General features: G+C 44.0%; 2 protein-coding genes across 3 annotated transcripts; one reads left to right on the top strand and one right to left on the bottom strand.

The window, feature by feature from the left end:
• The first annotated feature begins 1,392 nt into the window (after window positions 1-1,392).
• fbxl9 (F-box and leucine rich repeat protein) lies at window positions 1,393-7,403 on the top strand. Its single transcript, XM_062389465.1, has 11 exons — window positions 1,393-1,725; window positions 2,478-2,579; window positions 2,714-2,848; window positions 3,497-3,676; window positions 4,168-4,473; window positions 4,617-4,833; window positions 5,029-5,186; window positions 5,272-5,487; window positions 5,605-5,817; window positions 6,042-6,259; window positions 6,352-7,403. The coding sequence occupies exons 1-11, from the start codon at window positions 1,636-1,638 to the stop codon at window positions 6,518-6,520; spliced, it is 2,004 nt and encodes a 667-aa protein (XP_062245449.1). The 5' UTR covers window positions 1,393-1,635; the 3' UTR covers window positions 6,521-7,403.
• A 19-nt stretch (window positions 7,404-7,422) lies between these two features.
• elmo3 (engulfment and cell motility 3) lies at window positions 7,423-25,562 on the bottom strand. 2 transcript variants are annotated; one of them, XM_062389463.1, is made up of 21 exons: window positions 25,327-25,562; window positions 20,893-21,002; window positions 19,655-19,695; window positions 19,461-19,533; window positions 18,317-18,367; window positions 17,907-18,076; window positions 17,275-17,374; window positions 17,026-17,177; window positions 16,068-16,146; window positions 15,186-15,236; window positions 14,983-15,105; window positions 14,402-14,524; window positions 14,186-14,290; window positions 13,984-14,092; window positions 13,727-13,863; window positions 10,546-10,709; window positions 9,811-9,923; window positions 9,587-9,691; window positions 9,267-9,346; window positions 9,086-9,163; window positions 7,470-8,993 (listed from the first exon to the last, which is right to left on the bottom strand). In XM_062389463.1, the coding sequence occupies exons 2-21, from the start codon at window positions 20,968-20,970 to the stop codon at window positions 8,781-8,783; spliced, it is 2,145 nt and encodes a 714-aa protein (XP_062245447.1). In that variant the 5' UTR covers window positions 20,971-21,002; window positions 25,327-25,562; the 3' UTR covers window positions 7,470-8,780. The 2 variants fall into 2 exon arrangements, with proteins under 2 accessions (XP_062245448.1, XP_062245447.1); XM_062389464.1 differs by lacking the exons at window positions 13,727-13,863; window positions 13,984-14,092; window positions 14,186-14,290; ... (10 more) ...; window positions 20,893-21,002; window positions 25,327-25,562 and adding an exon at window positions 12,351-12,773 and having other exon boundaries at window positions 7,423-8,993.
• Window positions 25,563-26,892: the final 1,330 nt, after the last annotated feature.

Consider the following 26,892-nt stretch of genomic DNA (forward strand, 5'->3'; position numbering starts at 1 on the left):
TGTATTTTGTGCTATTAATGTGTTTTATGACTCAGTGACTGTGTAAGAAATGTCTTTTTGTATAGATGGTTTGATTATATTAAGTCTCAGAAGATAAACCAGCTAAACATACTGCCAGACAGACTGTAGAGAGGAATGTGTGTGTGTGTGTATGTGTGTGTGTGTTATAGTGAGTCAAAGAGAGAGATATGATTGCATATAATGGATTATAATGAATGTGTGTGTACATAATAATGTCTTTAAACCTGATTTAGTCACTGATGTAGCTCTATCTCTTGTGAATTTTGTTTGAATAAATGACCTTTGCCGCACATTTCCGAGAATGAGACATCGTCATGTGGGTCAAAGAGCCTGACTTACAACCCGACAAACTGCAAACCAACTAACCACAAACAGCTGAGAGGCATGTGCTGCTGGCCACTAGTTCTGATACTATATGAATTAATTTTGAATAATTCCCGTTAATCCAAACTGCATATCTTATTCAGGGTCACTATAGAAATACAAGAAAGCGTCAAAATATACAAAAGTCAAAGTAAAAATGCTCATTATAAAGAATAGCTCATTTCAGAATAATAAATTACTGAGGTATCATGGTCTGCACTGCAGCTGGTAAACGTGGGTTAATGTTTACTTGGTAAAATACAGTTTAATCCACAATAATGCATCACAAGTAATTAGTTGATCATGTTTTTTATTGATAATCTGCCGGTGACCACAGCTGTTAACCATGAAACCAAGTAGAAGGAGAATATAAGAACAAGTCCTGACCTCTGGGGCCTGAAGCCGAACTGGTGCCTTCCCATTTCATCCATGTCACATGTGAACCATGAAATCTCCCCTCGAGCCCCCCCCCCCACCGAGAACACATGTTTTACCTGATTACTACACTTCACACACACTCACAGCATCACATTTTGTTTTCCGCCGATTTTTCAGGTAAAAGTTTGAGACAAAAGTGTGTGAGTTCCCAAACGCCCTTCACCTGAAGGATTTACCGTTGTTGGTCATTAACTTTCTGTTCACCATTCAAATACCCAGAGGCTCTGGTTGTGACAGAACAGGTTTTATATTTATATTTTTAAAATTAGAAGATTTAAGATGTGATTAGATAAGATAAAATAAGATAATCCTTTATTTGTCCCACAATTGGGAAATTTGCAATAGTGCAGCAGCAAGAGTCAAGAATCGACATTAAGTAATAAAGTAAGTAATAATAAGTGTGAGGAAATATAAAGAAAATCTAATTTTATATAAAAGAAAATATTAAAGACATTTTGAAAAATGTGACACACACTTACTGTCAGTGCAGTTACAAAACAAAACCACATTTCCCACAATGCTCCGCTCCTTGACGTCACTGACCCTCTGCTCTCCGGTCAGCTGCCGGAAGTGAGCAACGCGGGGACCCGCTCAGTGTAAAGTAGCTTAGTGAGGAGACCGAGCCGCGTCCCTGTGCATTTGAGCAAGTGACATGTTCCGCGAGTTCACGCAGAATGAGACGAGTTCGATTCTCTTTAGCATTATGTTAGCTTGAAGGCTAACTGCTGCTTTTTTTAAACAGCGCGACTAGCCAGCTGGAGGCTAGCTGCGTTGACCTGTCATGGTCCTGAGGTGTTTCTACTGACGGAGGAGATGGGGGACAACGATGGAGAGGACGCGAGGGACACACCTGAGGACTCAGCTGGGGACACACCTGAGGACACGCATGAGCTTCCTATTGAGGTGACTCACTAACACATTCATGACGATGCTTTTTTTTATTTAAATGCGTTTCCCTCCACAGACACAGTCCATCCCTGCTGGATCAGCCTGTTTCATGATATTATATATTTCTAGTTTTATTATTTATTTGCACAATAACAACAAAATACTTCTAACAGGTGTTAAACACATTATACACACAGTGCTGGGAATGGACTTATTTCAGGCCTCTAATTAATTAAAGATACAATCTCACCATGATAAAAAATATGAAAATCCACAATAACATGATAAGTATAAAACAATCAAAGACAACATGTATTATAATGATGTCTAACTTAAAACAACAGATGGTTGTTTGTGATGTGCATTCAGATGTACACATAGTGTGTATGTAACACAGTTGTGTTGATTCCTGAGCTGAAGTACAACCCCTGAGAAATAATCATCCTCAGACCAGTGACCCCAGTGATCCCAGTGACCCCAGAGAATATTGATTTACATAAGCACATGTTTCTGTGTTTCCTGTTTTCCTGTCACTAATCTGTCATCATCACTTCAGGGGTCACATGGAGATGCAGAAAATCAGACTGCGGATCATTGTTTGCATGATTTCATTTTGAATTGAACCGGTTTGCTTTAGCGTTTGGAACAATCGCTGCTAAAATGTGAAGTTGACGATTAGATGGCGCAGCAGTTGAGGTGGAACGTTCCTCCTCCAGCATCGGTAGCTGTAATGTAACTCAGTGTTCTCTCTCAACCTCCTGCTGTAGATTATCGTTTACATCCTGAGTTTCCTTCATGCGTCGGACAGGAAGGAGGCCTCGCTCGTCTGCCGCAGCTGGTACAGCGCCAGCCAGGACCTGCGCTTTCAGGTGATCTGCTCAAAAGACACCATGAGGACCACGACACGTTGAATTATACATTCATCAGAGGCGGGTGACACAGTCTTCATGAGCAGTTACGCTTGAGGGCAGAGTTAACTTCCTCTCTGTTTGTCTTTGTTTAGAGGAACGTCACCTTCTGCTTCCCGGCCTCCGCCTCGTCCCTGGAGCTGGTCAGGTCTCTGGGCAACAAGTCCTGCTGCAGCCTGATAATCAGCCAACTCGATGGCTTCAGTATGTCCAGATCGCTGCTTCTGGAGGTGGTCAACAACTCGTCACTACTTTGTTTAGCATGAATGTGAATAGTATTTCTGTCCATGTGTCCGATTATCAAGTTACTTCTTCTTTTGACCTACATTGATCACATGCCTCTTCGTTGTTCGAGAGAAGTCCCTGAACCACAGGGACTATGAAATCCTTAAAAATAATAATCTATTGGAGTGGATCTTATTCATCTCGTAAGCAAAATGCCTCCAGTAAAAAAAGAAAAGTCTCCCCCCCTCAAAGACAAACAATACATTTGCATTGTTAAATATTCATTATCATGCTCACTATTGTAACTTCCCATCACAATGACCAGGATGTAGCACAGTCACAGTTATAGTAACACACGTGTTATGGTCCAAAGTCCAAAGCTGCTGCAGCTCTTAACAACCCCCATTGTCCCATATCTCTGTGCTTGTATCTCTTTGTGCTCATGCAAATGTTGAACTTCCTGTTAAAAACTTGTGCCTAGCAAGTTGTTGCACTTTAACCGTTGTCTAGAAAACACAAGGACGAAGTATAACCCACCAGTGTTTACTCAGCGTGTGAATGAGAGAGTTGGATTATTTGAGGAAGTTTGGTGACATTATACCCGTAACACGCACTCATGTTGTCAGTGAATGAAACTGTCCCTCCCTCCTCAGGTGGGTCTGAGTCTGGGCTCCAAGCTGGAGAGCTTGGCCCTGCCTGGGAGCAGCGTGACGGAGACCTCCCTGCTGGCCCTCCTCCCTTGCCTGACCTCCCTCCGCAGGCTGGACCTCAGGGGCCTGGACAGCCTCTTCATGTCTGGAGCGTTCCTCTCCAGGGAGGAGCATCGCCAGCAGGTATTCTTCATCATGCAACAGTAACAGATCTGAAGAGCTGCCAACAAACCTGTCCCACCTCATTTACATGTTAACCTAACTTGCATATAAACTGTGTAGATAAGTAAAATAGAGCGCATACCTCCACCAAGGCAGAACAATCCTACTAATGGTTTTCTAGGTCTTACCGTTGAGAAGAAACTGCCCCTTAATCTGCACACACCTTTAGTGGTTTCTTCTCAGGCCCCTCCCCTCCACCAAGTTTGGCGTTATTCGGTTCAGTAGTTTTTGTGTAAGCCTGCTGACAAACACTTTTATTTGTATCTGCACACACTAATCAATATAAGTCCCTTAAATATAATAAGCCATGAAAAGGCCTAAAGCTAAGGCAGTACAAACTTTTTATCTGTTAACATTTGTGTAATCCTATTTTTCTGCTTTATAGCTTAGCGTTAAATCAGAATCATTACCTCACATTATCTGTCAAGTCAAACTTTGTTCTCTGGTTCCAGGTCAGGTCAGCTCTGTGTGGCCTGGAGGAGCTGGACCTGTCCGACCTGCGCTACCTCTCCGACCTCACCTTTAACCGGCTGACCTGCTGCACCCCCCGCCTCCGCCGCCTCTCGCTGGCCGGATGCCACATTGCCTTCGAGTTCGACCCGTATCGGGGGTGCCCGGTGGGGGCCGTCGAGGACTCGTCAGCGTTACTGTCGCTGAGGAACTTGAAGCGGTTGTTGACGGAGCAGAGGTCCACACTCGTGGCTCTGGACCTCAGCAGAACCTCCATCACGCCCGAGTCACTACGCACTGTTGCACAGGTCAGGATAACTCCAGTCAGAGTAAATCTAAAAACCCATGTGCCAGATTATACAGAAAGAAAAGGCTGAATTTGCTTCAACAACGTTGGCTTTCATGATTTTAGTATCTCCTATAAGATTTCTTGATATTCTCTCTTAACCAGGTTCAGGGTCTGGTCTTGGAGGAGCTGTGCCTCCAGGGCTGTAAGGAGCTGACCAACTACTCAGTGGAGGCTCTGGTGAAGCACCAGCCGAGCCTTCAGAGACTGGACATCAGTGGCTGCACTGAGCTGACCAGCAGGTCTGTGGAGGCTGTAGCTCAGGGCCTGAAGTCTCTGACGCACCTCTCCTTGTCCCGCGACTGGAGGATCACTGAGAAAGGTGTTTGTCGTGTATTTCAGATCATTGGGATATTCCTTCTCCCCACTAATCCAAGGAGCCTACTCAGTCCCGGGGGTTTGCTCTAACCTATCGTATTAGGATAACTGAATTATTAGACTAGGTATAATTCGGAGGGAACCACTATCTGCAAGAACGCATGAACATGTGCGCATGAAGGTTCCATGTTCTCCACAGGCCTCGCCGAGCTTCTGTCCGTGTCGTCCCTGAAGAGTCTGGATCTGTCCGAGTGTCTGCACGTCAGCGGATCAGAGATGGTGAAAGGCTTGAGGGAGTCCGGTGCTAGTAGAGCTCAGCTGGAGAAGCTCAGCCTCAAGAGCTGCACCTACATCAGGGTCAGTCAGTGTCTGTGTGTGTTTTAATCACATTTGTATTAGAAATAAATGGAAAATAAACTTGCTTTCCCTCCTCTCTCTTCAGGATCTTGCCATTTTCAATCTCACCCAGCTGCTCGGGGATACTCTCTGTGAGCTGGACCTGACCTCATGCGTCAACGTGACAGACCTGTCTGTGCGCGCTATCGCCACCTACCTGCACAGGCTGGTGGTTTTGAGGCTCGGCTGGTGTAAAGAAGTGACAGACTGGGGTTTGCTGGGGATGGTGGAAACGACCAAGTGTGAGCCTGAGGAGGAGACGGTAAGAGCCTCAGAGAGATGGAGACAGTTAGAGGAGTGAAACACAGCTTCTCTTATTCTCTCTTAAAGCACCATCTTCTCAGTGAAAGCTGATGTAATGATAGTCTATTCAACACAGGAAGACAAGGGTCCCAGGTTCACCCGAACCTTTGGCAACATGGGCTTCTTCAAGCCGCCTCGTTTGCCTTTCGAGGAGCGACCCAAGCTGGTGACGCAGAATGACCTGGAGCAGTTCAAGCAGCAGGCCGGGGCGTCTCTGTTGGCTCTGAGCCGGCTGCAGGAGCTGGATCTCTCCGGCTGCTCCAAGCTCACTGACAGCAGCATCACACAGGTGAGAGGCCGAGGAGACCAAGGTTCCAGGCTACATCCATACTACTACCTCTTTGCTTTAAAACGTATTAACTCGCACTACTCGCTAAAACAGGTAAATTTGGAAGCACATCTCTTGTGAAGTTAAATTCACCATTTTACAATAATACAACTGCCTAAATGTGTTGGAGAATATTTGAAGAGCTAAAAACGTGACTTAGTTTATATTGTTTCTGTTCTTTACAGGTGGTGCACCACCCGGACCTCCGACGTCTGTCTCTGTCCATGCTGCCAGAAATCATTGACGACAGCTTGGTGTCGGTAGCCTGGCGCTGCCGCAGCCTCACCAGCCTGAGTCTCAGCAACTGCCCGGGCATCAGCGACCGCGGGGTGGCAGAGGCTGCACCGTACCTGAACAGACTCCAGCATCTCTACCTCTCCGGTTGTAGTAAGATCACGGACCAGTAAGTGACACACAACCACACGTCTGTAGTGCATAAAGCCATCGATCTTAAAAAACGTCCGTTCCTGAGCTTTTGACCTTTTAACTCCACAGATCCTTGTTCCACCTGGCGCAGCACTGCAAGCGTCTGAGGACTCTCGACATCTCACGCTGCAAAAACATTTCAATAACAACGATGGACCTCATCCAGTCCCAGTTTCCCTACCTGGAGAATGTCCAGTACAAATTCATAGGTGGGGCTGATCCCACTCTGACACTCTGAGCGACCACTGGACATTTCAATAACAGAGCCTGCTCCGTCATTGAGCTTCTGCACATTTCAGCAATTTGCACAAGAACTGAAATAAGTGTTGTTTAAGTTATAAATTATTGGCCAGGAACAAGCCAATGAGGAAAACGTGAAGTTTAACAGTAACACATGCCTCTCTACTATATGCAGATGATGTAATTTGGCTCCAGTCTGTGAGGAAGCCATTGATGGAAGGAACATTTTACCCGTTTTTTTACATTATCAAATAACTTATTAACGAAAACACAGACATCATGTGGGGAGAACGGCCTAAAATCACAGAAACCATCTTTGAAAGAAGTTATTTGAATTTAATCTTTGACTTTTTAGTTTGACCCGTTTCCCATCTGCTATCATGGAGGAGGCGCGGTTTATGACCTGTAATGCAATCAAACACCAGGGGGCGATCAAGGTGCTTTGGGGAGTATCCAATGCAATCAAGAGAAATCCTGTGAAGTGAAACAAAGCTCATGAAGAAAGAAGAAACTATTCTCAGTGTCTAAAGTGAATGAGAATTGTCTTCGGGCACATTTGTATCTAGATGGTAAATTAATTCCATATTTTCTGCTTGTTATATTGTAGAATAAGTTAATTTTAACATTCTAACTTAATTATTAATAAAAGTAATAAAGTGAATATATATTTACCTATATAGAAAACATTTCACACTACTTTTGTCATTTCAATGTTTTCTCTTCACGTTGACCAATTAATTTTTATTTTGACTTGATTTAAATGCCGACTCTTGTCCACTGTAGCTTCAGCAACGTGCTTTTGCTTTTGCTTTTTTTCAACCACAACAAAGGTAGACGTGTCGATCAAAATGTTGATTTTTACAAATAAACTATGAAAGAAACACACGTACTGTTTATTTCTCTGTATAAATCAAACTGTTTATTCATGTGAATTCACCAAAAAGCGAAGGATTCAAAGTGGATATAATCAGAGGTGTGGGGGGGGGATACTCAAACATACTGTGATATACTGAAGAGCTGTCAGTTGTCGAGCAGCTACTGAAAGCTTGATGTGACTTGAGCCTCACATTAGAACACGTACCTTTTTTATAACATGACCAGGTTTTTAGATTTAATTCATGACAAATCTAAAGATCAGGATGTTTTCTAATTTCCAAACTGTTGAATGGGACAGTTGCACAAATGCTTATTGACGGTCATGATTATAAAGAGGGGGAGGAAGTCAGCTCGGTACCTGATGAGATCTGCTCCGTCATCACTGAGCCACTGGGATCTGCAGGCGAGTACCCGAACATATATTTAAGCAAAACATTGTCCGACACTGAAAACATACTGTGTTTCTCTATGTAAACTGTTGAAAATGAGTCTAATGCACCACATCTTGAGAAATCAGTGTTAATGCCCATTTAAAAAACAAACTGAAATGGCAGAAAGGAATATAAGAGAAATGTGCTCTACCAGGAGCAGTGATGAGCAGCCTCCAACACGGCAACACTCAAAGTACCATGCAGAGCTATAGATGTGTTTAGAAATACAAAACTGATTTGAACAATAACATTTTAAAGAAGTACCATAACTGGAGAATCTCTTTTCTCAAAAGATGTTGTTAGACATGAACTCTGAAGGCAGAAGGAGCTTGTCCGGGTCAGACGAGTTCAGGACACACATCCTCAGTGGCCTCAGCCAAAAGCTCTGTAATCTCATTGTCCTTCCAATTGGAAAACTTCATGAAGGTTCTCTATGACGCCTCGTTTTCATCTGGAAACCCGTTCGTCACTTATTAGAAACTCACTTTGAACTTTCCGGACATTTCCTCGCTGTATTCTCAAATGTGTTCACACGGACATTTTACCAGGGGGCTGGAAGGAAAGGTTTTGTAAAGACTTCAGTGCAGGTGTGCAAGCAGCTGGAGTCTCTGTTGTTTATGGAAGCTCCCAGGCAGCTGAACATCAAGAGATGGAAGTCAGATAGAAGTCAAACTTCCTCAGATGGGAAGTGATGATCCGCAGCCTCGGAACAGTCAATAAGACTCGTGGTGAGGATTCGTACCAACAACCCGCTGCCGTAGTTTTAAGAGTTTCCTTGTTTTCATTGTATAGAAACAAGCCACAGAGGAAACTTCTACTGTCAGGATTATAAATCTGTTAATAAGTGCACGGATGCACTGGTAAAATCTCACCACGTACACACACACATGCACACACACATACATTTATATATATATTTACACATTCACACATCCAGCCCGTGCACACACTCTACTGCTCGGTCTGGCTGAAGTCGTAGCAGAAGTTGAAGTTGCTCGGGGGTTTGGGGACGACCGGCGCACTGTCCGGGATGGGGACGTTCTCCAGGTCCAGGAGGCGGAGCTTAATTTCCATAGAGAGCAGGATGTCCAGCTCGCTGCGCATGGACTCACTGCTCATCTCCCGGCCCAGGAGGACGCTCAGGCCGTCCGTCCACAGGCAGAACTGACACAGGGAGGAGGACAGTGAGTACTCGGGGGGAGGGGGGTATTACTTACACACTGAATAAGGTCAGGACAATAAGAAGGTCGACTCACGTCAGTCCTGGAGGGTGCGATGAAGTTCAGACTGTACTCTTCTACATATGTGAGGCTAAAGGCCAGGTCCAGCACCTCCTACAGGGGGGGAGGAGCAGGTGCAAACACAATGAGGCTTTATTACTTCCTCTGACAGAGTGGAAAACCTCCATAATCTGAAAAGATAAGAAGAGCTGCTGACCTTGTTCTGTTTGCCTTTGTGCTCCTTCATGTGAGGACAGTCTTTTCCCGTCAGCAGCCCCTTGATATCTGCTACTGGAACTGAGGGAGGAGGAGGAAAGACTTGGATCAGGACTCAGACATGAATAGTTCATTATCTTGACTTTATCTAGATTACTAGAGCCTGGCTGAAATCAGCTGATCTGAGCCTTTCACAGTATTGGCCTCTGTGTTTTTGGTGGTAAGGGTAAACATGAGAATGTAAATTATGTTGTATTTTTTTTTCAAATTCAAGTTCTATTTGTTACAGGTTTGATAACAACATCTTAGGAATCGACTCACTCTTCTCCTGCAGTGTTTCTATCGGTGGATTGTCCGTGTCTTCCTCCAAGTCGCCGTAGTGAAGTATTTTGTGATTGGGTGACAAGCGGCAGTACCACAGTTTATCTGGGAGAAAAATGGCCAAAGACAATGGTTGGTCATACAGGAAAGTATCAAGTCTACTGGTTTTTGAGGTGTGTGTATGTGTGTGTGTGTGTGCGTGTGTCTCCTTGCTGATTTCTCACCCTGTCGCCGGCGGCTGCTGATCTTCCTGAACTTGGTTCCCTGACACAGTCGGTTGAGTCTCTGCTGACGGATCAGCTCGAGCAGCTCCGGCTTCAGACGCTCTTTCAGCTCCCTAACGAAGGAAACACACACACACACTCACTTGTCATTCAACATTTGTCTTAAATACAGTGAAGAAACCCAGACGTGTTTGCAAACTCATGACCAAACCACAGCAAGTCACAAAAGGCTTATGGATTATTTCAATAAGGAATCAAACGCAGCACAGGCAGAATCTCTGCCGACGATGCAGCCGACCTGTTACACTCACTGTTTAGTGACACATAACAAAGTCACATAACAAACAAGTCACATAATAAACAACAGCTGATGTATCAGGGGGGAAAGTCGTCATGAGAGCAGATGAACTGGTTGTGTGATGGTGTTGCTTTACTTTTTCTACATCAAATGATCAAAGAAATTATCACAAGAATCTAAAATATATGAAGAAAATAGGCTCATCATTGAGGTACAACTTTAATTTAACAAGTTTTTAACTAATCACAAGTATGAACTTAAATTTAAAACCATTGAGACAAAAAAACTCATTCACCTAGTCGATAAAATTTCCTCTGTCATGATTCACATGATTAGAAATCGGTAAAAACAGTAGTAAGGGACACGTCCTGCCTTCAGCCCGGCAGTGTGAGGTGTCAATCAACCATGTGACCGGTCCAGTGCGGTGTGGAACTCACAGTACAGGAGGTGCGAGTGTCTCCTCCTGGTGCAGCCGCTCCGTCTGCCGCAGCTTCAGGATCTCGCCGTAGTTGAGGGCGTTGACTTTGTTCTTGAAGAGCTCCAGGGACGTGGGCTTACTGGACAACGTCCTGGTGATCTGCTCCCTCACCACCTGCATCACCTGCAGGTAGAGACAGAGAGATGCTCACGTCCTGCTGCATGAAGACGGATCAATGAAATTCAACGTGCTGCCTCCTGTGTCCTCATCGCCCCCCTGTTCTTTGAATTGGGGAAGTGGTCTTTGAAAAGAATGAGGGTGTCTGGATATACCATGTTTACAAGCAGGTCACAATCTTCACTGTCATTCACTGATGAAGACCATAAACTGTGGATAAAGATGGACGCCATGTCTCCACCTCCTCCCACTTTCCAGAAGTGAAGCAAAAACCATCCTGGAGGTGTCATGACTCTGAATTCTGAGATCCTTGTGTTCAGTTGTTTCCCCCCCCTGAGTTCTCCGCTTCCTGTTTTACTTTGAAATGATGTTCCTTGTGTGTCTCTGGCTTAACTTCCTGTCTTTGTTCCGTTTCCTGACCCTGTGATCATGAGTTCACCTGAGTCCACTCGACCTGCCTCCCGTGTGTATATAAGTCTCTGCCGTTGTGTTTCCCTGAACACCATGTGCTCTCATCCCGTCACTTTGTCTTTTCTAGTTTTAAGTGTTTTCCGGTTTTGGGACTTTGTTTTATTTAAACCCTTAAATCTAACTTACCCAACCAGTGACACCACACCAACCATCCTGGGACTTTGTTTTATTTAAACCCTTAAATCTAACTTACCCAACCAGTGACACCACACCAACCATCCTTAGGTTCATCCTAACATCTGGGTGATAACTGCAGATTCCATTTCGAATATGCATTTATTTATTTATTTGTTAACAAGTCAGAAAAGTCTCACTGACTCAGCGTTATTTGTTTGTGCGTGTGTTTTCTGCATCACTTGTTCAACTGAAGCTCACACAGACGGACACGGGGGGGGGGGGGGGGGGGACCCTGGCTGGCGCTTGCATGTGATTAGAATCTATAGATCCCTCCGGGTTTACGCGCCTCAGCTGCAAGTAGAGGAAAATCTATATAATAATCTATAGAGCTGCGGGAGGGAGCGGACTCCAGCAACACAACTCACACAAACGGCTCTGCTGACCTACATCTGTGTACAACTTTGATCGAGAGCAATCACACAATAAAGTGAAGCGTTCAGTGGAGCTCGGTCTGGACGTCTCTCTCCTGTTCTACAAATAACTACAGCACAGAATCTGATACACTGGGATTTACATGCATGACAGAAAACAACAGAGGATTTTTAAATGTCGCGGCTTCTGATGACGCAGATTCAGAAATGTATTTGTTGTAAGTTCCTTTGAAACATAAAGATGAATGTTACCAAACTTTTTACGAAAACATGATTGACTGTCAATCTGTCTATGTGTGTGTCTGTCTGTGTGTGTCTGGCTCAGACAGTGAAATCCAGGCTGTCATTCTATATTGTGTGAACATGCACGGACACAAAACAAGCGGCTAGAGTTTCACACTGTCACTGCCTGCACGAGCTCCATGAGCCAAAATAACTTTGGCATCCAGCGATTTTCACATGACAGGAGTTTCCGACACTTCACTGGGTCCCGGGACCGAAACTCTCACATGTCGAAGCCTTGAACGGATAAAACCTCATCTATTACCTGAAACATTAAATATGTGGCACCAAACTATTCAAGGCGAATTGACAACCGAGAAAAAATACAAAGATAATCCAGTCTTACCTCCATCCTTCGACTATTTTAAACCAACAGCTTCTATCCCAGCTCTAAGATTCCACCTGTCCGGCAGACGGGGGGGTTGACGAGTGGTGAAAGTGAGTGAGAGAATCAAACGTCACCTACACTGCAGGAGAGGTGCAGGCCTGTGTGTGTTTTGTAAACAGACACCCTGATATTCTCACGCACATGCCACCGCCAAACCCCCCCAACACACACAGGTCCAGTCCCCTCTGTTATTTAGCTGAACTGACCAATGGGAGCGATGGCAGGCAGCTGTGTGTGTTCCCTGATACCCTGCAGCATGTTCTTGCTGAATGTGTGTATCTATGTGTGTGTGTGTGGACTTGTGGAGGATGGGGGTGTGTGTAGAGATAAGCACATACATGATTGTGTGTGTTTTTTTGTGGTAGTCTCACGCACACCAACACAACTAAGTCCACTTCGCTCTCCAAGTAAGGAAACCTACATTTGTTATGTCTCGTATATCACCCCCACCTCTCTCTCTTTCTTTGGTTTCTCTCATTCTCGCCCTCCCATATTGTTTCCAGAGGTTTTACGTTCCCTCTGTTGTCGTGGAGTTACTGCTGATGCCCCGGGCGCTTTGTTTTTTCCGCATTTCCTTCTCCCTCTGTTTCTGCCGCCCACCACGCTTCTCTTTGTCCACCTAATGCCCCTTTGTCCTTGCCCCAAAGCACCCTGGGTAGGGGGCCGTGGGCAGAGACAAAAGGTTGGTCTGCTGCCCCGGTGCTCGGGACACAGGGCTGCTCCTGACAGGTCAAAAAGGTCACTGAGTTTTATGACCATCGGGCTGTGAGAGATGTGGAGCTGCGACTCGAGACAAAAGCTTGACTTCTTTCTCTTTCTTGGTGCTACACTGCTTGTAAAGACACTAAACGTTGTGTGTAGGGGCAGGTTGTGTGTAGTTTGCACAAGAATAAACCAACACAATGTCACAAAAATACAACGTTACACAAATCCACAATAAAGAGCGTAAACCAGGACTAATTTCTACAGGTTTCCTTGAATCTCACTCAAAGTTAAACATATTTGCTTGAACAAATTGTTCATCCTTCATTAACAAATATAAAGATGGGTTTGATTTATCATGGTAACAGCAAGTGCAGTTTACTGTGTAAGATACAAATTAAGTGGGGAATCATTTCTTTCACCATAACTCCATCCATAAGTAACAAACTGATGCAATGCAGGACTGTTTTGGTCTGGAACTTCAATCACGTCAACACTTTACCTTCTATTTTTGTTTGTCTGAACCGTGAGCCAGTTTATGACACCTGACTGGTACAACTGATTTTTCTGTGGTGCTCAGGATATGACACGGAGCAGACCCTGCTGTGCTGGGCTCTCGTGGACTCTTGTACCTTGTCAAAGTCCTCCTGTGTGGCTCTCATCTCCTTCCAGGTCTTGTTGAGCAGCTGGATACAGACGCAGAAGAGCTCCTCCACGAGTCGGTCCTGACTGAAGAAGATGGGGTGGTAGTCAGATCCCGTCTCTGAGGCTGTCAGATGGGAAGAGAGGGAGAAGATGGAGAAGACAAAGATGAAAAGAGGAAAGAGGTGGTTTGACCAGAGGATATTTATATACGTTCATATCAGCAGCAGGTCGGAGGTCGACTCACGTGGCTCTCCGATACGAAGAATCTCACACAGGATGAGTGTGAGCTGAATGCTGCTCCTGGCAAATGGACACTCGTGTTTGTCCTCTCTGCTGCTGTTCTCCAGAACAAACTGAGAGCGGGACACAAGGAGAAATGAAGATTAGATAAAACAAAAGACGCTGAACTCTTTAAATAAAACAAATAAAAGGTAAACCCCGCTCACCCTGCTGTAGGCATCAGGATAACGTGAAGCAAAATAAGTCATGGTGTCCAAAGCTACAAGACCAGGAGGCGTCCGCACCAAGTCCTGACCAGGGTTACTGTTGTTCTGGAAGGAAAGAATCAAAGATAATAATTAATACAAATCCACTACTGTCCCTCAGATTAATATGATGACAGACAAACATGAGAGAATAAGTCCTGAGGTCCAGACACTCACAGAGAATCCCAGTTTCTTGAACTCTTTAGCACAGAGCGAGCGGCGCCTCTCGTTGCTCAGGCTGTTTTCAGTCTCCGTCTCAAACGCCGCCTGACGCAAACCGTGGAGGACGTCTCTCTGATCCTGGTGTCACAGCGGGGAGACGTGGGTGAAAGATGGAGGTTAACTTCTTATTTTATAATACAAAGAATACAGGAAAGATGTGCATCCATGTTTACAATTTACATAAAGAAAGATTTTGTTTATTCAAAGTCTACATATTTTTTTATTATTTATATTTATTTGAAATAAAGTTTGTGGTTAAACTGTAAAATATCAAGCTCCAATTACAGTTCTTTATTACAAAGGCTTAAGATAAAAGATGATGTATGAAATTAAACAAATCAGTATCTTTAAACCTGAATCCCTGAATTTCTTCACTTGAGAGATTCTATATAACAGTTTAAGGTTCAGGAAAGAACTCAATAATCAAACTGATTTGAAAACTAAACTGTGAAGAAAGATGATTTGTTTAGTTTAGTAACAGGAAGTCAGAGAAATGTTCAGCAGCAGCAGATGTTTTCTCTCCGAGTCGGACTCACCTGACTGTAGCTGTCCAGAGGCGTCCTCATGCGAGGCTCCAGGTGATTCAGCGTGACCGACTGCAGGACGTAGAGGTAGTGGGCCATCTCGTCCTGGACTGAAGCAGAACTGTGGATGATGTTCTGCAACACAAGCACAACCTGTGTTGGTTTATCCACGTTCACGACATCAAGATAACGAAAGTGAGATCGTCAACGTTTACCTTATAGATGTACTGACGCAGATTCTTCTTATTCAGGAAAGCAAACATATCCTGGAAATAGAGAAAACAATGTTAAGAGTGAGAGCAAGTGAAATGTGTCTCTGAGATGTAATGACACGTTTCTAACATGGGGGGGTACTGTGGTGTCAGGCACAGACTCGGGGGCGGGACATGGGTTTAAGTCTGAGGCGGACTTTGACCTCTGGGGCGAAACCAACACTTGCCACTGACTCAACCTCAATTCGTTCAGGACGCAAACTTGCTCTGGGATTGTTCACCCTGATAAGACGGGTGGATTTGTGGGTAAATTGAGGAAGTGTGCATGTTTGTGTGAAAGAGAGAGAGAGAGAGAGAGAGAGAGAGAGAGAGAGAGAGAGAGAGAAAGACAGAGAGCAAGAGAGAGTAACGAAGCGAGCCTGAGAGAAAAGAGATGAAGGGCTGAATGAAGGAACTGTGTCCGTACAATAAGAGAGGAGCAGAAACCGCACAGAGGGAGAGAAAGACTCGACTGTCTGCAGAAAGTCTGAGATGCGCAGACAGAACAATAGAGTTGGATCATTTCCAGCTGTTTGCCAGAGGTGGTGCTTGCAGGACTCTGACTCCTAAGTAGAATAAAAGGTCCGGCTGGTACAAAAACACCCTTTTTCCGCGAGTCACATGCAGGCCGCGTTCAGCCCGGGGGGGTCAGAGCGTCCCATCAGCACACAAAGGACTCATAGTCGACAACACTGATTTTTACAGTTGCAGGCATCACTGTCAGAGAGAAACAAAGATTCAGGGAACTAAACAGCAGATTTGTCTGCACGGTTGGCGAGATCACAGAGCAACAAGGAGAAGAGGAACAGAGTGGGGGGGAGAGTAATAACCAGACTGCAGCAGCACCTGTCTGTCCGAGTCCCCGGCCGTCTGCAGCAGGGCCATGAGCAGGGCCATGGCTTTGGTCTGGATCTGCTGGTTGGTCCTGAAACAAGTCGGAGAGGAGCGAGTGAGACAAACACACAATGTGAGGATTCGCTGTGTTGGGATGTCATGGGTTGCTGCACTGCATTGTGGGTCAGTGTTGCGTACGGCAGAAGCTGAACAACAACACTCACAGCACGTTACTTCCCTGTGTACTTCTCTCTAGCATTGTATTGATGCATGGCACATTAGCCGAGCCTTAAACTGGGATTGTTGTCGTTAAGTCGATTTGCGTAGACACAGAGCAATCGGGCACGCCCACCATCTAACACAAGGCACATGTGTGAGTCCATCGTAAGTAGAGTGATGCATGGCAGAGAACTAGTTCTACCAAGGAGGTAATTCATTCTGTCTGTTTGCAGGATTACGCATAAACTACTGCACCAAATATTTAGAAACTTCATGGAGAGATGGGATGTGAGCCAAGAAAAAAGCCATAAAGTTCTGAGGCGGGTTCAGGAATGTTTTATCACTTTCTTTAACATTGCAAGATTTCCCAAGGAATAATTCATGAGTCTTGATGATGAATTCCAGAAATCTTTAGGGGGTTGATATCCATGAGAGTGAGAAATCTGGTGCAGCTTGATTGAATCTGATGGGACTGCTGGTCTTTGCTCTCAGCTGAGTACCATCCCAGTTCCCTCTGTTTTATATCAGTATCACTATCAGCCGTGCATTACATATTTCAAAACTTCCCGTTTCAGAGACAATGCTGCTTTTTATCAACCTGCACCCTGGCCACTGATCCCGGGTGTGTTCCCTCTGTCAGGACTTGATTCTCTCTTTCAATTTACTGAAGAGACACTGCTTCCATTTGAAAATTAAGTATTTAATAAATGTATGTTCGGCTCTTATGAGTCCACATCTATCTGTAACTTACACCTGGAGATGAGCGACCAGCCTCTCCATGGTGACTTCCTGTTTGACCTGCAGGAAGAGGCCGTTACTGCTCAGCACCATGCTCTCCAGGATGTCCAGGGACACCTGCTGCATTGACGCGTCTGCCGCCTTAGCGTTGACAAAGCTGGCGATCTGAAAGGAGAGGAGTAAGGAAGTGAATGAGCGACACACTAATCAGAAGAATACATCTGTGACCAAACTTAAAGACAGGAGGCAGCAGATCCAGCACCTTCTTGATGAAGATGGTTGAGAGGTTCTCCCAGGAAACTATCCCGTGATCCATCAGCTCCATGAAGCCTGTCAGTGTGTGCGTCATGATCACATTACTCCTGAATGACACAAACACACATACATACAGACAGAAATAAGTATAATGTAATAACACACACAGACTGAGTCTGAACAGAATTCAAATTGGCAGTTTGGATGGAAGTTTCAATAATTCAGGTAGTTAAATAACACAGTTCAAAAAGAAAAGCTCTCTGATAAAACATGTCTTAAGAAAGGACTTTTAAGAAATTACTGCTTCAGCCGACTTGATTCCCACTAAAAAAGGTCCTGACTTCCTGGTTTACACTGATGTTCTCTAAGTTCTGTCCCAACTTGCTACGGCATCGTTTGTTAATGTTATCTATGATCAGATGAAATGTTAAAAATAAATCAGCGAATACTCTGGAGCTGGAGGAACAAACAGGAGGAGATGTTTCTAAAACCCATCCACCAGGTGCATTCTCTGTTTCTCTTATATACGTTAAGCTCAGTGGGATGTGCTGCTACACGTAGAGACACCACTTCTCCACTCTCTGAGGAACAGCATTCCAAGGGAAACATGTGAGCACACACACAGACACAGATACTAACTCCTTAGCATCCTCCACTATCTTGACCAGTAGGAGGTGTCCATCTCTGCTGATGAACTCCTGAGCGAAGGTCACGTCTGTGGAGACGTTGGCCAGCTCCTTCAGCGAATCGCAGCGCACGCCCGAGTCCGAGCTCTGGATGCCCTTGAACAGGTCCTCGGCACAGCGACCCTGCGTTCGGCAGAAAGACCAAAGCTCACCAACACGTTTCCTAATTATTCACAGTGTTGTTACTGGTTTTTACAAGGGGGCTGGAAGAACTCAGGAGAAAGTCTGGAGGCTCTCACTCAGACATTTGCTCTCTTGCACATACACTCAGTGCATGTCTGCAGCAGCAGCTAGAGAGTGAGCGACAGAAGAATGTGAGAGGAGGAGGTGACAGAAGAAGGAGGCTTGTGGCTGCAGACTCACCGGGCCCTTGGTCAGACGCAGAATGCAGCCGTTCTTAATGTCCAGACGATTCTACACAAACAAACAAACACAAACACACACAGGTGGACAGAGGAGAAACTATTTAAAAGCTGTTTAAAACACTTGAACATTGTGAAATGGAGCTAAAAGGGCAAATATGTATGATTGTAATTCAAATCGAAGACGAGTTTGACACTGCCTCGTTTTACTTGTGCAACAAAGTGAAAGTACGACAACACATCAGGCTGTTGGTGCACGTTGGTGCGTACAGGAAAGTGAGTTCTTTCGTTTATAGGAAAAGCAGCTGTTGAGAGTGAGTAATTGCAAAGAGACGGGAGGAGAAGAGAGTCCAGGCTGATGCACTATCTCTGATCCTTTCACCTGAACAGGATTCCTACAGGGATTTTAGTTTCTGAATCTAATTAATGGTGAAAGAGGGAATTTCTCTCATTATCACACTGATCTGAAATCAGGGTCATTGTTTTCAAACGCTCATCCAGAGGTAAAAACATCTGTATCTAACTACAACCAACTCTTAAGTCTGGTAGTAGGCATTCTCTAAACGTCTGCTGCTGAAATGTTCAACAATAAAAACATCATCTTTCCTCTAATGACTTCTACAGCCCTGTCTCTACCTCTGAGCAGGGGGGAGGGGCTTCCACTGGCAACTGTTAGAAATGGTCACCTGACACCAAGAAGATGAGTGCTCTCTCTCTCTCTCTCTCTCTCTCTCTCTCTCTCTCTCTCTCTCTCTCTCTCTCTCTCTCTCTCTCTCTCTCTCTCTCTCTCTCTCTCTCTCTCTCTCTCTCTCTCTCTCACACTCTCACACTCTCACACTCTCACACTCTCACACACACTCACACTCACATTTGTAAGCTGTGATTATTGTGCAACGCAATCTCATCTAACTGTTGAGACGCGGGGGCAAAATACAAAGAAGAGTTGAATCACTGATTCACTGCTGTGTTTTGACTTGACAACGTTTTCTAACTCAAACCCAGAACCTCCTGCAGGTCCGAGTCAGGTCCGCTGCTCATGGGTTTCAAGGTGAGCTCAGATATTTACTGGACTGATTCCCTGGTGTAGATAAATGTAAATATGTAAACTAATAATACAGATACGTAGATAAATGCATTTGTCTTACTGATTCAGTGATGTACGTTTGCACTCCATCAGCATACTGCAGGGCGTAGTTGTCAGGACCTGGGAGATTCCAGCTACACACACACACACACACACACACAGACACACACACAGACAAAGATATTAACTATTGCAGAAGTTGCAGATAATAATTTTAAATGTTACCACAGAGCGGTAGAGTCATCATCTACTTACCCATCACACACTTCCTTTATTACAGCCGACAGAGGCTTTTTCTGCAAAGACACCACAAAAAGTTTACAATCACACACTCGCACATATGGGAAATTTACATTTACACATTACACACACCTGCTGCTGCATACATGTGGGTCAACAACAACAACAGGACTTAGCAGACTCTACTATCAAAGTATTCCCTCTGTCAGGGAGCTGAACGCATGCTCGGGTAATAACACGCTGTTATGGGATCACGACACCACAGCTATTCTCGCTGGCTGCAAACCCTGTGTGCTGAGAAGAGGAAATCCAAGATCTCCCCGACTCCTTCTGAACAATGTTTCCCTCACGTTCCAGATCCCGCTTCGTACATAAATACAAGCCAGACAACTTCCATGTCTGACTCTCAGACTATCCTGCTATTAGTGGTCAGCCCCGCGGTCAACCAATCAAAATGTCCTCGGGTTGTGCGGTAGACCCAGCGGATGGCCTGTGATTAGTGGCAGCCAAGAAGGTCGACCTATCACATGTGTTTAGTGACAACAGGAGGGCCAATGAGAAGTTTTTTGTGAGCTTCCTCTGGGCTCGCAGGATTAGTTGGGATCTAAAAGAACAAACATTTTGGGTAGCGAGTCGTGGAATTATTGGAGTTTTTTCAAAAATGGGGGAAATTTTAATCTCTGTCCATTCTCGTTAGTCTCGTAAGAACCAGTTAATCACAGTTTCTCTCTGGTCAAGTGTGTGTGTGTGACTGTGAACAGCTTCACACTATGAATTACAACTCACTGGTGGTGTGTTGGCAAAGAAGTTCAACTTCCCCAAACATTTCTGGGAAACACATGGAAAACTTCCCCCATGATAACATTTGGTAAAAGTTGAGAAAGACAGAAAACCAGCCGGGTGGGTGTGGAGCCTCCGGAAGTGTTTGAGAAAAATTAACAAAATCTTTGTACTTTCTGTCTGACCAACTAATATCTATGCATTTCAAATGTGTCTCAGTGTCTCCAACCATAATAAAACTGTAATGTTTGTTATAATATTCTCAAAGTAGCTAAAACAGAGCTTTTTGTTTGTCTTTAATGTAAAGGAATATGTCTGTAGTATAAAGATGTAAATGATTCCAAATAAATTGTTGGATTTAAACTTCTCCGATCATTTCTCTCTATATGACTGAGATAAGGATATATCTCTTTATTTCCTCTATCTGTGTGCATGTGTATATGTGTATGTGTGTGTGTGTGTGTGTGTGTTACCTGATCCAGTTGTATGAGCTGGGGATAGGCCCCAGGCATCTGGATCGCGATCTTCACTATGTCCTTCTGCTGTGGCATCTTGTCACCTTGAGATTCCACCACTCTGTAAACTGGTGATGACAAAAAGAGAAGAGAGAGTCAATGTGTTGTATATTTCTTTTATCGGTTCATCAGGAGCCTTTCATGAGAGAAAGATGTATAGACAGTGGGAAATACACTACATGTCACATTCATTTATTAATACACACATTTCTCTCTCACACATGATTCTCACTCTGACCCGTCAGCACAGACTGGAGGAGACTGGGATCAAACCACCGACCGCAAATGACAACGTGTTCTCCAGTTCAGGTTCTGCAGACTGAGTCGAGCTTCACTGGACTTTGAGTTGACAGGTGAACGTCTCTTCGTGCAGCACTGGAGGTGCAGCTCCAGGGTTCTGCAGCCTGAGTCCAACATTGGTCTTTACTTTTAGCGTTTTAATAACTGCAGGTCACTGTTGCAGTTTCATAAAGAAAACTGAAACCAGCGTCTCTACGGACCAAACGACCAGCCCGTTCCGAACAGGCGGGTTTAGAACACACACTGAACTGGAGCCGTCTATGTTCAGCTCATAGATTTCACCTGAGCTGTGCTGCTCCTGCGTAAAACCCAGTTAACTCACCAGTTTAAAAACCTTCCCTTGTAAAAAAACAAACTCCTCCACAGGAGCAGTTTCTCTTTTAGTGCGAACTGAGTCCGTTTATCGGATGAATGATTCACGTCAGTCCGAGCGACTGTCATTTTCAGTCATGAAGTTGTAGAACACCCTGTTCCTCTTTCCCTGTGTATTTATGGTGTAGTGAGTAAAGCTGAGATGACTGAGCGCTGTCTACACATGCACTTTGGATCACACACCCCTTCCCAACTCACAGACACACGTCTCCCTCGGCCTTCAGACGAGCATTCCCGGAGGATACACAAGACGCTGTTGTTGTGCTCCCAACCCTTCCCCCTTCCCTCGTCCTTCTCCCTCACTCTCGCCACATGGAAACAATACAGTTGGATGTAAATTCTTCTGTTTCACTCGCCAGCTCACACTGAGAGAGAAGAGGTTGAGCTTGTGCCTGCTTGTGCTCGGTGTGATTAATAGACCCCACCCTCTGCAGGATCTCTTTGGAGAGCTGCTCTTTGAGAGAGAGTCAGACCTCAGGGTTTCAAAGCAACGCTCTTGTCAACACAACCAGTCGTCTCACCTCGCTCGCCCCGAGGCCTCGCGTCTCTCCTGATGCAGTGAGGATGATTCTGATCAACAGGAGAATGTTTGTTTGTTTGTTTGTTTGTGTGGATAATTTAGACACGAGGGGGAAGAAAACCCTGAGGTGCTGAGAGAATTCCGGTAAACTGCTGCCGAACGTCAACTTCTCTCCACGAAACGACAACAACAGTTTGCAGACTTAATCCTGAGGAGATTTAGGGGATGTAGGTTTGTTCTCGGGCAGATTATGAGTCAGCGAACACAAGGGCAAACTGGGTAGATGCATGTCCGGTCTCTGCAGCGACAAAGACTGTCTGTGGTTTTTAATCTGGTTGTGTGTCAGAGCTGTGGAGCCCTATCAGCTGAATATGAAGTTAGCGGTTTGTATACACTACAAAGAGAGACCAACAAAACCAGTTCTACATCTGGGAGAGAAAATCTAACATTGAAAAATGAAAAGATATATATTTTTTGGCCTTCGTTTGGCCAAAGATTTTCTACGTTTCTTCAAGTGATTTTTTTATTAACCTGGAATCATAAAACACAGGCTGTGGCAGTATTTCATCATTCCTCCATCCACCACAACAAGATGCCCCCCCCCCCCCCCCGCCGGCTTTACGAGCCAGTAGGAGTTTGGATCAGGGTTCGATGCAGAAACCAGAGAAACGACAGGCGGCCGACAGCTGAGTTCACTGTGGGATGGCAAGAGAGTGTGAACAAACTTGTGTTGTTGACTGTTAGTTAATGGCATAAGGTTGTGTTGATGAGGAAGGAGGTGATGAGACAAATAACTTTAACCACTCTAAAATAAATATCCATGGGAACATTTTAAGAGCACTGCACTCATATCAACATTTTTAAATGCTATTTCCCATAATCAACAAATTTCCCGTTTTTATGTTTATATCTTTGAGACATAATTAATTAAACTCTATATATTTGGTGGTATTTATGCTAAAATAATGATATATTATTGATGGTAAAATGGAGAAAAGATATGCATTAAGGCCTCAATTGCATTTCTTTCTGATTAATGTTTAATAACATATAACAGTCACACATAAGCGAATGCAGAGCAAATATCTGGGGTCAAAGGTCACCACGGTTGAAGACCATGCAAAGTCACCTTTTTCAACAGGAGACATTTTGACATGTCACAGGAGGAAAACCACAGGTATGAGTGAGTCACTTATAAAAGGAGTGACTATCTTTAATCATTATTGATGTCCCCAGTGGCTGCTGAGCGTTTCCCCCTGTAACCGGACAAAATGTCTGCTGCTTTTACTGCTGCTCATTCGAACCAAGTCAGATCCAACTGTCCTGAGAGTTAAAACATTCCAGTGCAGCAGATTTGCAGCCTCCTGGATTCACCCACAGTGACAACAGAGCTCTATTAGCCTGAAGTCATCACCACAGGTCTGTACATGCTGCAGGCCTCATCTTCTCACACCGTGTAGAAGTCACTGACATTCTCTCTTCATCAAGATAAATAACCAACTGAAGAATCACACCTCGAGCCTCCTCTCATTTCCTCAAAAGAAAAAACCAACGAGCAGTGTGAAGTGTCGTAACCTGAAACTGACACATTAAATGAATCCAATACGATTCTGTGCACTTTGTAGGAATCACGTGTCAAATGAGTTTCTGCTCTGTTGAAATACTGCTGATCAGAATGGAAATGTTAAAGTAATTCTCTGTTTCATTTTCTTAAATCCGCAGAAGATGGAGGGGAGTTTTAGTTTACTTTTATCTCAGTGTTCACAGAGGTTAACCACTGAGTGTCAGTGTCAGTGTCTGTACCTGTCTGTGGCAGCTGAAACCTCACAGTCTGTGTTTGCCCCTCGGCCTTGAAACCAATAGTTTGAAAGCAAATAAAGGTTATTGAAGCTCATCTGTTTACTTCCTGTAAAACTAATAAGTAGTCAAAAAGATTTCTTTCCAAAAACAACTGGTAAAGAGAGAATATATTTGTATATTTTTGAACAAAATACGCACTTTGAAAGCATCACCTTTAACTTTTAGAAATGAACACAATTGTGTTATTGACCATATTACATCTTATTAGTAATAACCTTTAGTTTTTATAGACATGTAAGTGAGATAGAAACGTGAGATGGTTTGATCCTCTAGACAAATCAGGACACAGGGAAGTGTTTTACTGTTATTAACACTGATAATAGACTGTCAAGTATTTCTGTTTCACTCAGAAATACTATCGTAGTTAACTCTTAAAGTTTTGATCACTTTAAACTCCAAACTGATATAAATTGAATATTCTTTCCCAGAGTTCAGCAGTTGTCAGTGTCTGAATTCTTCTCTGAGCGGTTTGCTTCATTAGGCTTAAAACCACAAGCACGGCCGGAGCTTTTGTTAGTCTGCAGACCCAGTGTGAGTCTCAGACCCCCGGACTGACCCCCCCCCCCCCAGCCTGCCTGCGTGTGTGTGTGTGTATGTGTGTGTCTGTCTGTGTGTGTGTGGGAGAGAGAGAAGGGGGAGCTCTCAGCTGCCTGAAATTCCTAACCTGACAGGGTAACACACATACACACACAAGCATATATATATACACATTTATATACACATGCACACACACACGCATATATACACACATATATATGCATACACATTTAGGTACAAACTCATATACACATGTATACATATTTATGCTTATGCATCATAGATATTATGTACAAACACACACACAGGCATATGAATATATACACATTTATGTATATATATAAATATATATATATACATTATATTCACACAGATCTACATGAGTGTATATGCATATGTACATACACATATATGCACATCTAATACACATGTATACACTCACACACACATATAGATGCATTCGTATGATGATTAAGGTACCATTATGGACACACACACACACACACATCGAACACAACTAATATAAAATAAATACTGAATTACTGTAAAATACTGTGTATCCACAAAGTATCGAACTACTTCCAACAATGGAGTAGTTTTAAATCTTGTGCTGCAGCAAATTGTGTTCGACCCTAAAAGTTCAAGCTGAAGTTGTGTAGAAGAAAACGTGCAGACAAACGTCTTGAACTTGTGTTTGTTATTTAAAACAGATTTTAAAGCTGATTTCCTGCAGAGGGTCTGGAACCCTTTCTTTTAAACGAGCTGTTCTCCAGTTCTCTCCAGTTTGTGTGTCGGGTCCTTACCTGGTGAGAAGAGACGAGTCGAGGCTACTGTCCTGCAGGAGCCGCCGCGGCCGGAGCCTCGAGCATGGGAACCTGGATTCCGCCTCCAGGAGGAAGAAGCTCAGGAGTGAAACGTGTGTTTTCCTCCCGGACTCATCGGAGGAGTTCGGAGCAGCAGGAAAAAGTCCTTGTTTCGAGTTTCCAGAACAGATTAGGTCACTTTAAAGTTCCGGGTTGGTCCTAGTCGTTCACACGGAGGTTTGAGCGAAAGCAGCCGGATTTTAACACATCTTTTCCGGTTGTGACCTTCAAAATAAAACTACTTTGGCTACAAGCGTGATAGCGTGGGAATAAAAAAATCACGAGAAAAGAAACAGGTCTACACATTCATTCCATTGCATTCGATTTAGCTCTTAATCAACTGTGATACAATGTACTTCCTACCCTTTCTTTGCTTTACCTGTATGATCGCCACTATAAAAACATGTATTACACGAGCGACACAGGGCTTTTTATTTTGAAAGACGTGCGGAAGTGCTCTTGCTGCTTGTTCTGAACTGAACTAAAGTTTCTTCCAAGTTTCCAAGAAGTTAGTAGATGAATTCATTCAAAGTTCCGGGTCGGGTACAGCTGGCTGCAGCTGCCCCCTGCTGTTCCCCTTTGTCCCACAGCTTTGACTTCTTCAAACTGGGATTTTCACTGTTTCTATTCTAATGAATTATAAAATCAGGCCTGTTGGAACCTTTAGATGCCTTCCTCTTCTGCTGAAGTGCCCTTGAGCACATCACTAACATCCAAGAAACACCAAGATACCTGTTGTTAATGTCTTTCACTGCAGATACATGCCATTTCTTTCCTTTTATATGTATATAACGTGTTTGCACATATATTATAACGTACTGGTTGTTTTGAAACTCTCATTATAGACACTATGTGGGGTTGAATCTCAGAGATTGACAGGAAATGAGGTTGGGGGGAGACAGGGAAGGACATCACACATAAGGGCCCACTGGGGAAATTGACTTTACATGGATGCATACAGTCTGTGGTGATTTCTTTTACATGTAATGAAGCCATTCCACATGCATGAGGGTTTAAAGACTAAAAAGCAACATGGACAAGGTGCAGGGCAGCGTCCATACTGAGGATTTGGTTAGACAGCAAGTTGACCAATGGAATTTAAATATCAAGGCTCATTCAAAAGTAAAGAAAACAACAATTAGTACAATTTAGATGAATCACACTAGTGCAAACATCACTTGGATTATTTAATATTCCATTTTTGCCGATAGATTCCTTTCATTTAAATCGTACCAGCTGAACCTTTAAGTTATAATGGAGCATAATCCACAGGGAGGCCGTGTGACATCAGCTGCAAATGACGACTGTCTGACTCACAATTGTTCTTAATTGAAAACAACGATCAAGCACACACACTCACAACAACACACTCTCAGGAGAAAGCTAATACAGAAACAGAAGGATTTATAATAAGTATTTGTCATTTGTTGTGACTCAGTTTCCTTTGAAAAGCAGAAAATAAAATCTGTATTTCTTCATGAGGCTGTACATACAACCCATTTGCCG

This window comes from Platichthys flesus, chromosome 6 (genome assembly GCF_949316205.1).
Source record: "Platichthys flesus chromosome 6, fPlaFle2.1, whole genome shotgun sequence".
NCBI lineage: Eukaryota > Metazoa > Chordata > Actinopteri > Pleuronectiformes > Pleuronectidae > Platichthys > Platichthys flesus.